This window comes from Augochlora pura, chromosome 3, assembly GCF_028453695.1.
Source record: "Augochlora pura isolate Apur16 chromosome 3, APUR_v2.2.1, whole genome shotgun sequence".
Classification (NCBI taxonomy): domain Eukaryota; kingdom Metazoa; phylum Arthropoda; class Insecta; order Hymenoptera; family Halictidae; genus Augochlora; species Augochlora pura.
Window position 1 is genome coordinate 24,492,040 of NC_135774.1, and position 12,386 is coordinate 24,504,425.

The window sequence follows — 12,386 nt, forward strand, 5'->3', positions numbered from 1 at the left end:
CCGAGTCTCGAATGAAATACGCCACGAGGGTTTCGCGCGACCAAATATGCCCCTCGTTTTTATTCCATAAAACATCCAAAAAGATCGCGCATAAAGTTTTAGGGGGGGAATGGGGGTGGATGTTGTAAAGGGGAAGCTCCAGTCCTCAAATCTCGTATAAATTCGGTCGGAAAAAGCATTTATCAATGTTTCTAGAAACTTTACAATTCATAGTATTTTCGCGGAAAAAAGGAGTCCCCGGTTTTCGACCAACAAAAAGGACGAATGATATATCGCGCTAGCGGAGATTTCAAGCTTTGAAATCGGTCGAGATTTATCATCGGGCGACGTTGCCTCGCGAGACGATCGCGGCTCGAAAATCAACAACTTTCATAAAAATCAGAGCCCGACAATCCCGCGTCGTTGCGCCGAAGATAATGAAGTGCGCGCAGTTTTCCGTCCGTATTATTACATTCGCAAATACTACGTGTATATATATATATATCCTGGCGACCGGCGGAGGCCGAGGGGGGGAGGTCGGCGTAGTCTTTTCTGGGGCGAGCGCTAAGCAAATGAAACGGCGCTAATTAATTCCGCCGCGCTCGACAATTTTCGGGGCTCGCGCGTTTCCGTTATTTCGACGGCGCGGACAATTGGCTGGACGACGGGGCGTTCCTTGGACCGTGGTGCCTACGCCGCCGTCGAAGTTATTTTCGCGCGTCCGAACGGAACAAAAAATCGAAGTTGGCAGAACGGGTCGCGCCGCCTCCCCCCCTCCGGCTCTCCCGACGTGGGAGAAATAAAACCCGTTCCGTCGGACGACGGCCCCTCGCGAACTTTAATCACGGATTATGTAACCGCCGAACGGATTCGTTGACTCCGTTGAAGTGGCGGGAAATATTTATGGGGCACGAAGACCGGAATAAAATCCGACGAGGGGAGGGGGGTGGGGGAGGGAAATGTCCAAAGGATTCTGATTGTAAAGCCGCGCCGCGCGGCGTCGTCGTCGCGGCCCCCCCGGGTCTCCCTCCCCGAGTACGCATGTATATTAAAGTTATGCGCGGGAAGAGCCAAGATTGAATTACTTATGGAATTGCCGGTCCACGGCTATGAAAGCAATTTATGAGCAGGCGCAAGAAAAACCCGAGAAAAACCATTCGAACTCCCCTCGATATTCGCCCGCGAAAAGGTGAATATTTCACGGCCATCCTAACCTCCTCCTCCTCCTCCTCGTCCTCCTCTCCGCCTGGACACACTTCGTCGTCCATGTATATCAATTTACGGCGGACTGTATAATGTTCGGGCTACGTCGAAAATATAAATTCCGGGGGAAACCGGCCGCGGCCAGCCAGCTTAGATATCCCTGAATAATACAGTCGCGTTTCTATTTTATACATAATAGAATCGGACGGCCGGCGCCCCCCCCCCCCCCCCCCTCCCCCGGCACCAGAGACTTCTCTTAACCGTGAAGTAGGTCGCCCCATAAATTTTAAGGGTTTCTAAATAGACTTGCCGAGCCGGTCGGGAACCTCGAAATTGATATAGCGATGTGTTCCTCCGTAATAAGCGCCGGCGGATCCTCCGTGTGAATTCGTATTTTTCTACCCTTTTCTGCCCGGGCCGGATGAAGCGCGGGCGGAGATGATGGCTTAACAATCGGACGGCCTTTCTCTAGGAATTACCGAATTTTACGAGATGAAATATGTACGGACTTTTTTGTTATCAAGCCGGTGTAATTCTTATGGTTGTATTAAAATCTAGATTTATTTTTCAGTAAAATCAGATATTAATATTGATAGTATTACGATAAGTTTGGAAACATAATGCTAGGGATTGTTATTAATTTTTACGTTGTTGAAAGGTGATAAATGTGAAAATAATATTAATTTAAGAATTTGTACAATGATATTGTATTAAAATACAGTCTGACATAATCCTCCACTATTGGAAGAGAACAAATACTTTTATAAAACGGTTTCATCTACGATCCTTTCTTGAAGCCGAATATTCCACATTTCTCTGCAATAAATAAAAATATTGCATTTTGAACATCATTGCGACGTACATTGGACTTTTATATATTTTTAAAGAGCTAAACCGTTACATTTGCAATGCCTGTCCAGGTTTCTTCTACGTATGCGCGCGCAGCCTTAGGTCTAACCTTAAGAGCTCCCTTTAAAATTGTTTACCTTATTAAGATCGCCAAGAAAAGGAAAAATTTTTTATTTGATTTCTGTCTCTTGGAATTGACACGAAAAATAACATTAACGTTCTAAACATCCTTACACACACTTTAATTGTTATGTATTATGTATATCAAGTTTCGCGATTCACGATAAAACAATCTCACAGTATTGAGGATTTAAGAGAATTCTATTGGTTATCGTGATAATTGAAAAAAGAGGATAACGAAAGGAAATGTGACAATGTTCAAGATCATGTTTAAGCGGAGGAATCCAAAATAGAAGTGACACCGGCACGGAGTGGCTTAAATGAGATTGCCAGCCGTGCAGCTTATATATCTATTAAAAGTTTCACTCTGTACAGAAGTTCTTATGGACAGCATTCTTCTTCAGCCCCGTGGGCTAATTTAGGAGGATAGAATTAAATGCCTTACATATTTCTCCCGGTAATCATTTTATAAAGTTTTTAATCCGGGCTATTTTTATACCGGCAGCAACCGTATACCCAGTTACTGAATTTCCCTCGTTAATTCGAACTGCATAGAAACGCGCAATGTTTAATAATTACAGGCGTGTCGCGAGACTGTAAAAAGATATCGTTTTTACAATTTTCTTATTTTTAAAAGAATCTGGAAATTCTTTTTAAACAACTCGTTACGAAATCGTGTTTCTCGAAATAATTATTTGGAAGATAAATGAGAATTATATATGGATTATAAATTGACTCTGTAGAGAAAATAATTCAGAAAGCTTTTTATCGCAAGGTGAAATATTAAAAAGATAACTATGAGAGACAGAAATGAAATGTAATAAATCTTTTCCATTTATAATTCCAGTGAGCTGATTTTTAATACAAATTCGTAAAATCCGCAATATACAAAATTCTACCACACAGATATATTTGTCATGTTAATAAAATAATTAGGAGTTCTTTATTAAGCGTTGCATACGTTGGGAACAATAAAAGCCGTTATTTTGTTATCTGGTTTGAGACGCTCCGTAAAATATTTTTCTACGTTAAATTAATGCCTGCGGATTTTCAAAAGAACACCGCTGAGAGAGAGATTAGAGACGCTGACACATGTAATTATGACTTTTTCAGATGCGACCCAGTGTCGGCGAGCGACTTCGTCGAATTTTCAAATTACCTGTCCAGGGACAGGAAGTACCCGAGGCATTGTGGTCAGCTGAAGGAGTTCGACGTAGCGAGCGACAGGAAGTTCTTTCGTGTGACTTTTAAAAGTAATGACAGATACGACGGGACAGGATTTAACGCCAGCTACGTGTTTGTGGACGAAGAAGGAAATTATACAACAAAGCCACCAACGGGCAACGCGTCAACGTTAAAAGGTAAAACGAAATTTCCTTGTCCCGCGGACTTTTCTCGAATTTTTACGTACCCTCCGGTTTTTGCTGCTCCCTGCTTAATGCCTTTGTACGGCGACATTAAACAACAATTCTTAAAACGCGTATCCCTAGCAAAATAGACTCCGAACGATGATTTTCATGCTCGAATTTTATAAAAAACACTGCAATATCTATTTTTCTGTTAATTTGTTAAATATTAATTACCGTGGAAAAAGCTTCGAAATACTTTCGAAATGATCAACTGAATCAAAATGATTAATTTAACAGGTATTTCCAACAAAAGCGTTAGGGAACGCGTTAAAATCCAGCTGAAAAAGGAATTACCGGACTAAAAACACAGAAAATTGAAAGCCCGGGAATATTAAGCTCGAAATCATATAAAAGATACAAGGGAGATAAATTAATAAGTGACAGTGCGTGATGGAAATTGCAAAATTGTAAACGCACGGTAAATGTTAATATGTCACTTCCAGCGAATTCTGAACAATATTAATAAGCCGGTAAAAATACTTCTCCGAGAATGTGCTTAAATATAATAAAATCTTATTGCATGAAATAAACGTCCGAAAAGCACATCATAATGCTAAGAACATTATTTATAATAATATCAAGCTGTTAAAATTAACGCGACATTCTCTGTCATTAAATACAAATCGCGATACATTTAATAAAAATTGTGATGCATTAAATAAAATAATTGTAAATGTTACGCGTTTAAGACAAAAATTCGTAGACGAAATTTGAAAAAATAAAAAGAGTATCACTGTACTACTTTCATTTTGATAAAATGTTTATCGAAGATGTTCGTAATTAGTTCTTGTACCGTGCAACGCAGAACATTTTTGTTCCGCACAAGCTTTATCCTAAATGTACCGAAATCTGCCACAATAGCTCACTGTAACCTCAAAGTTACAAAACTGTAACATCAAATATAGTAACAAATTGAAAATTGCAATGCAAACAAATTGGTTGTTATTGATATACTAACCCAGAGTTATTATGTCCACTATTTTTAGTTTGTCGGTCGTTAGATTGTCACCGTAGTTTTACTGCCGACAATTTGCACAGCATTTATTTTATTTCAGGTTGATGAGCCTAGCAATGGTCATGAATACTAGGTTGTGTTGGCAACGTTATAGAGTTAAGATTTATGCGCCATCTCATGAGAAAAGCTATAATTATTTTGTAAAACGTCGATAAATTAAAATGTAACCTGAAAGTTACACGAGCCCATAGAGGGTTAAATGTGGTAACCGAATCAATGCCGTGCTGCCGATAACTTGGTAGCGCGAGATTGATTAGGTGAACACTCGCGAAACATAGTTCGCAATGTAAACGCTATTACGAATACGCACCGCGAGGCGCGCGACATATAAATTTCTCATAACCTCCCTTTGCTCGTAGCCGAGCAAGGTGTACGCCGACAGGTGTAAAAAATTCCGCGAATATTTCGCCGGTCGCCGATAACCGGGAACGCGGATTTTGGTAAAAAAAAAAAGAAAGAAAGAAAGAAATATGGAAAAGAAAAATAGACCGAGCCACTCATTGGATCGAGAGGATTTATCATGCAATCCCATGAATAATAGACAGTTTACATCCGAAACAGCAGAAGCCGTGCGTCGGCGCAAAAGAGATTCTATGCAATTTATAGAGGGATTTGCGATGGACCCCTGGCCTGGCCTGCAGCTATTGATAGAAGAAATCGAGTTTTTGTGTGCTTTCTTCCATTATTAATCATTCAGCGGATGGGATACGTTTGCTTTAATCGTACAGAAATCGGACGGGATCGGGGCCGCCATGGGAAACAGGAAGTAAATACCGGTTCCTGGCAGCAGCCGACCCTCCCGGCTGCTGCGGATGTACGCGTTTGTAATATTATGTTTTGTTCAAACTAGATATTATGTTCCACCACGAATATAGATATTTTCGAACGGGGCTCGCTGGGAACGCTAACCTGTCGTGAGTTTAGCTTGAAAATGCGACGCTCACGATGGAGAATCTGTAGAACAAACACATTCTGACTTCGTTCAATCGGCAATTCTTTTTAACTCGTATTCGTCCGCATGAAGAGAATTCGTCGTCTCGCAGACAATCACTAATAGCTAAATAACGAAAATTCGACAGAAAATAATCGATACTTGTTCTTTTAATTCTAAATGAATTAAATTCTAATTGTTTACCAAAAAAAGAGATAATTTCAACCAAAGATGGTATAATTACAATAATTCCTGAAAAATATATGATTTTTAACGAGTTACGTTGTTTTTACGTAGACAATGCCACTTCTATTGTGTAACAAATGCCGGCATTTTATGAATGGCAGTGCAAACAATTACCGGACGAATATGTGTTAAATTAGGGTAAAAATGCCTAATTTTATTAATTAAAAAATTGCTATTATCAGGAAATAAAATTCACTCGATGCAAGAGATTTACATATTCAGATTACTAGACTACGATTGCAAGTGATAATTCAATTATAAAACAATTACCGCGTAAAGTCTCCATAAACTGTATAAAAATGAAAAAGTGAAGATGAACAGACAACGACTTACTTATTGAATCGATATATTAAATCAAAACAGCGTTTCTTGGTTAGCAAAGCTTCTAAAATGCAAGAATTTTTATTAATGTAGTACGCATGGAATTTACATCAATAGTTTCGAAAACCGTCGAAGAGAAACAGGACGCGCGCACAATTTAAAATACTTCGCTCGAAAGGTTTCTGCAAGTTTCGTTCGGCACCCCTTTATGCATACGAAACTTGATTCTTGTCTTTACGATTGGTATGCAGTTTACAACACGTGCAAATATATGTATAGAAGGAATTGGCAGTATCTGTTCGAGATACGTTCCGGGTTTCTCTTTGTTCTCTACAGAATCTGCAATCTTTGCAAGATTGAACGAAACAAAGTATCGGATGTTATTTAAACGTTACAGACGTTGTTACAGCCGAATAATTATTTAAAGAATTCGTCGATAATCTTTTCAGTGAATATATTTATTTTGTATTGGGCTCGTGCGATACGTCGGAATCACCGATTGCAAATTTTCCAGTGATCTGAAACAGTATAATTTGTGCAAGAATCTTCTTAATCTGTATAATTTGAATTAATATTTGTAATCCAATTCAACCAAATAAATTCAATCTGGTGTTATAGTTATTCTAACATTTTATATAGAAATTTTTATTAATTAACGGTAAAAGAATATGCAATGACAAAACTGGGTTATCTGCTTTAGTTTTTTCATCGTCCAAAGTATCGTCACAAACAATTCTAACACCTTGTCATACTATTTAAATTTTTATCTAATTTTCATACAAGAAAAGAGAATGTTAAAATAATTATAATAAAAATAAATTTAAAATATAAAATATGTATAAATATAAAATATAAGAGAAATATAAAATACAAGGTATAAAAGAAATTTTGTAAAACATTAAAAGCACTAAATATTGTTTAGAAATACCGTCAACCATTTCTCGTTCCCGAATTATCATTCAAATTGCTCGTTCAACAATCGCGATTCTGTCGAGCCGTATTTTCCCGAAATTTTCGTCGCAATTTCGCGGGAACAATAAACGCCCGATGCGTTCTGAAATATTTGATCCGCGCGGTGCGGAAGAAGAGCGCGAAGGAAAATAATCGGCGGAACAAAGCTCGTCGCTGGGAACACTTGATTCTGTGTTCAGCCGTGTAATGGATAGGATTAATAAAACCGATTCATTACCGGGCGTAATAGTCCGGCGTGTTCCGGTCCTCCTCGCGGGCCACAATTTATGAATAAATCGTCGAAGACATTAACGCGGACAAAGAAAGAAGAGGGGAAAAAGAGCCGGGCACGAAATAGATTGTTCGATTGAATCCCGCGGAAGTTAAATGGAATCGGAATTACCGCGCCAGGATTTCGGTATAATCGGGGAAATTGCCGCGGCGGCCGTTCCGCGGGAACTAATTACATTTGCATGTAAAAACGATAATAAAAGGCCGGCAGGAAGTATCTCAAAAAGTCGGGAAATATTAGGAAAATCAACAAGTGTGGACCTTCGACGGGCTCGCCGTGGCCGCCGCTGCTTTTCGAAACGGCCGGATATAGAGCAATTAATAAAACGCGCGCGCGCGCGTGCGGGGTAAGTAACAATGAATACGATCAAAGGGGTCTTGGATACCGGCGTATAGCCACACATTAATTTAATGAATTTAATTTATGTAATGACATATTAAATACGAATCAGGACGCGCCGTACCGGCGGCGGCGGCGGCGGCGGATATTGCGCGGGGAGAGCGTACACACGCGCGACGACCTTTGCATTAATTTAAATTGAACCGGTTTACAGGTTACGAAAAGTATTCGGTTTTCTATGTAACTCTGTCCGGCCGGAGCTAATATTCCATTGACGCGCGTACTCCACCCAGCCGATTATTTCTCGCCGTTTAGTGCTAACGCTTATTAATTCTTCCCGTTCGCTCTGATCATCGTCCGGAGGGCCATCGTTTTAATTCCCGACATTCATTAGCGGCCGCAGTGCCCGCCGGCCTCTCCCCTATTAGACCCCTCTGTTTTCCGCGCGGATTTCAACATTGTAATTCACTCACTCGCCGAAACGGGGATTAGCCATTTGTCAATGTTGACCAGCGCAAAACTTCAATTAGCTGTTTATTAAAACTACCACGAGGTTACTGCGAAACGGCCACTGTTTCAAACGAGCAGATATTTCTTTCTCAGTCTGATTTCTCTGGTCTTCAATTACTTGTGATAACTGCACTTATTTTTAATTTATTAAAATATTTATATTAATTTTTAAAATATATATTTTATTTATTTTATTGTAAAATGCTTAGTTAATTCTCTATATTCAGTCTACCATTTTTTTTGTATTAACAACGTACACGCTATGTTTTAGTAATGAAATATTTCCACATTTTTTTATTTTCTTTATCATCGTCATTATTTTTATTCTATTTTAGGGGTGGTAACGCGAGCATTGCTGTTTTGATATTTAGAGTGAATTGTTCTAATGTGTATTATAACAGTTAAAAATCGAGAAAAATATCTACCGTCCTCATTAACATTACGAAAAATTACGCTAATTCATTTCTTCTCCAAAGGCAACTTTTAAAGTAACTAATAAATTAATTAAATTTAAAAACAAAGATGTATCTCCTAAAAATCAAAACACCTGGAAAAGAATATGTTCAAGAAAAGAATCTGAAATAATATAATTTTTAAAAATCAATAATATCGTTGCTTTTTTTATAATAACTCGTTGAAACAAACGCTACGCAAACGAAAACATATAAAAAGGATCGTATAGCTGTTCAATGTAAGCCGTATTAATACCGATCCTGCAAAACCACCGTACAAAAGGAAACCGAGTCACTCCAGATCAGAATTGAAGCGACTCGCCCTATTGTTGTTCGATAGTCGTCGGGAAGAATCGCAGACAAGGGGAGCCAAAATCGAAGAAAATAACAGAGCGGGACGAGCGCGGCGCGGCTACGGATTAAGAGGGAAAATACAATAGAATTGCGTAATAGCGGGGCGAAACGTAGAGCAAATACAGACCGCGCGGGGGCGCAGTTCAGTGGCAACAGCTCCCCTAGATTTGGCCGATCATGGGAAGTAATTAATGCGTCCGGCTCCGCTTTTCCTCTATACAGTCTAACCGGTAATTGAACCGGAACGAGAAAAAAATCAACCGTCGAAGCTAAATGAAGGCAATTATTATCGGCGCGCGCGCACGCCAAACACCGCTGATCAAATTGAATTGGGTCGCATTGTTTCAGTACGGCCCGCGAAATAGAACGCGGACCAGGGCCGTATATACGGCCGGTGTTTGGTGTCGCGATATTCTTTCGATTTCGGAAGACGACCGAACATACAATATTCCTGATTGCATCGATATTTATGCTTATTTATCGCGGCATATCAGATTTCAATAGCCTAACCTCGATTACTCGATCCGCAAGTAGCAATCGAATTTCTCGAGTTGCTCGAAATTAAAGTTCGCCTTTATTCTGATTATTTCCTTTCACTCGTATTTTTTAGTTAAATAATTATTTTACTATTTCTATGCAAATCAAATTCAATCGATTTATGAGTAAATGTTATGTAAAGGTTATGTTCGAAAAATTCGAACCTGTTCGACTCGATGAAATCCGGTGCACGACGCCTCCAAGAATTTGCCCAACGATACTGATTCATTATGAAACGGACGGTCTCGTGCTTCTGTTTGTCGCACCCTTCGCGCAAGCCCTTTTTCCCCCGATCGTGTACCTTCGATCGCAATTACTTTCAAGGTGTATATGTCCTCCCCTCGACCGACGCGGCACGGCGCATCCTCTCCGGTGCAGAGGATTTTTCCCAATGCCCGTGTCATAGCAGAACGAAAATCCCCGCCGGTCGTTTCGGATGCAGATCAACGCGAGAAATGCTGCGATACACCCCTGGCTGTAAAAGCGCACCGCATTGTACATCGGTCCCGAGGATATAAATGTTCTTTCGCCGCTTGTAAACTCATTCGGACGTCTGGTTCGAATCGGTGTGATCAGGGCGAAAAAAAAAACGGATTCAGCGCGGAACGGAAACGGAAACGAGTTAACGGTTGGAATTGCGGAAAATATTTCGCCGATTTCGGAAGATTTTGTTTGCCGTGAAATATATTTCTCCACGGATAGATAGGATAGATTTATTCGAGCGAATCTTCGAAAGCGATACTCTGCTTTTAATGATTATTTTTTGACAAACTAAACTCAGAGAAAATCTGCATTGTTGATAAAGAAAGCTGCGCTATAAAAATATTTACGTGGAATTTTTATTTTCTGTTATATGAATATATCTTCTTGTTGCATGGAAATCTATATTCTAGCAACGAGAAAATTATTTTAAATACAGATTATTAAATATTATGGATAATAAGCGAATAAAGAAATGGGTAAATTAAAGGAATAAAATAATCCGAGAAATATTTCAGAAGAATCAATGTAGTAAGGAACCACGAGTTATTTAAAACGTAAATGAATAATAAGAACTGCGTACGATGTTTTCCCTTCAATTATTTTCCATATAAGTACTTTTTCCCGTGAAGCTCCATTGTTAGGATGAAATGGATACTTTGTAAGGCACACGTGTTATTGGATACGCGATGACTGGCGTGTGTGTTCATGGTTGACCACTTCTACTTCATCTACGATACACAGGAAAATGTGCAGCCTCTTGTTAATGATCTTATGAATATTAATATACGGATTCATACTATGAATATTAAAGGCGGCTTAATTAATGTAAAAGAAAATATAATCGGGGCATTTTATGAATCATGGGGAAATTGCATATGTCCTATTCTTTTAATTTTTAAATTCACTGTAACAGATTATACTAAATGTACGCTGTCATCCCAAAATGCACTCTTCTTCCATTAATTTTAATAACTTGAGAAACGTTCTTCTAAAATGTTTATTATTTCATACTTTATACAGTCATTTTTGTCACCAGTGTGTAAAATCTAATGAAAAGAAATTATCTTCCAGAATAAACTATAAACTATAAACTATAAACCATGGAGAGACGCCAAATTTAATAAAAAATTACGTTCCTACAGTTATTCGATTATTCCACACCCACTATACCTCGATATTGTGATTACTACCCTAACTGAGATCGAGATAAAAATAAGACTCCATAAAGGAGTTTCATTGGTAACGATATCATCTTATTTCATCGCGTCATCTTGCTAAATGAGTACTATATTTGAAGAACACCATAAAAAAGAACCCATATACCGAAAGCCATTTTTTTATGTCGAATGCTCATTATCACACAACTTCGAACCGAGTTGATTGTTCGCGCACCTAGGCAGATCAGAAAAATATGTTTAATTCGTAACATAACGGTATGTGTCTTTTACGAAACAATTGGGTAGAATACAATATTTTAAGTGTCCTAGTGTCTCGTTGGATTGTATATTTTGCATTGCATATCATGTCGAAAATTATCGTATTGAACAAGACTATTAGTATTTATTATCACTATGGATTAAAATGTGATATTGTCATAAAAAGAATTAACATACTAAGGTCTCTTGATAATTTTGTAAACTACTGTTCTAGATCTAAAGACCGTCGCATGAAAATTCCAATAATTATAAATTAATATTTAAAACTCATAGAAATTCTCAGAAAGTGGATAATAATGTCACCGGTGTCCCGTTGTACATTCCGAATTTTGCATGCCTGCGAATTATATTAACGCCAACTTTTGGGAAAAAGTTTTGGCATCGTCGCCACGATCCGTTCAGCCTAATCACCGAGCCCCCTTCGGCCGGTTTCTGTTCCAGGTGTATCGCTGCTGGTGTCGCTGTTCACGAGTCTGCTGCTCGGTCGAGTTTCGCTTTAATCACGATCGGTAACTAGTTGGACGGGTCTCGGCTCAATTTACAACGAACTGTAACTTCAAGGAGCCGTAGCCGTCCGAAATCTCCCATCTATCCGGCAGGCCGAGGAAAGTGGCTACACATTGTTTGCTCAGCGCAAGATGGCCGATAGCGGAGCCGATCCTCCGACGACGCGGGACATCGTAATTCATTTATTAGGTTCATCAACGCGCCGATGCGAGCCGATACGAGCCGATACGACTCTCCGTCGCCCGTCGACCACCCCGCGGAGAAAAATATTGGCAATAATGTTACTCGCGAACTCGCCCCGAACGGGACAATCCCCGGCGAGGAGATCCGAGCGAGAGAAACGATCTAGCATCCGAACTGCGTTATTGGAGTACCTTCGCACACACACACACCGTGGAATATCGTGTTTTCTTTTATCATTCGAGCCTGATTCATGGACGACGCGTCGATCT

General features: G+C 39.4%; 1 protein-coding gene across 1 annotated transcript in view; it reads left to right on the forward strand.

Moving 5' to 3' along the window:
• The window catches only part of Sol1 (CUB domain-containing protein Sol1), an 802,928-nt gene extending 790,561 nt beyond the window's left edge, over positions 1 to 12,367 (forward strand). The window contains exons 13-14 of the mRNA XM_078176633.1: positions 3,265 to 3,512; positions 11,869 to 12,367. Coding sequence (XP_078032759.1) covers positions 3,265 to 3,512; positions 11,869 to 11,927 — 307 coding nt within the window. The 3' untranslated portion in view covers positions 11,928 to 12,367. The remainder of the gene's footprint in view (positions 1 to 3,264; positions 3,513 to 11,868) is intronic.
• The last annotated feature ends 19 nt before the right edge of the window (positions 12,368 to 12,386 follow it).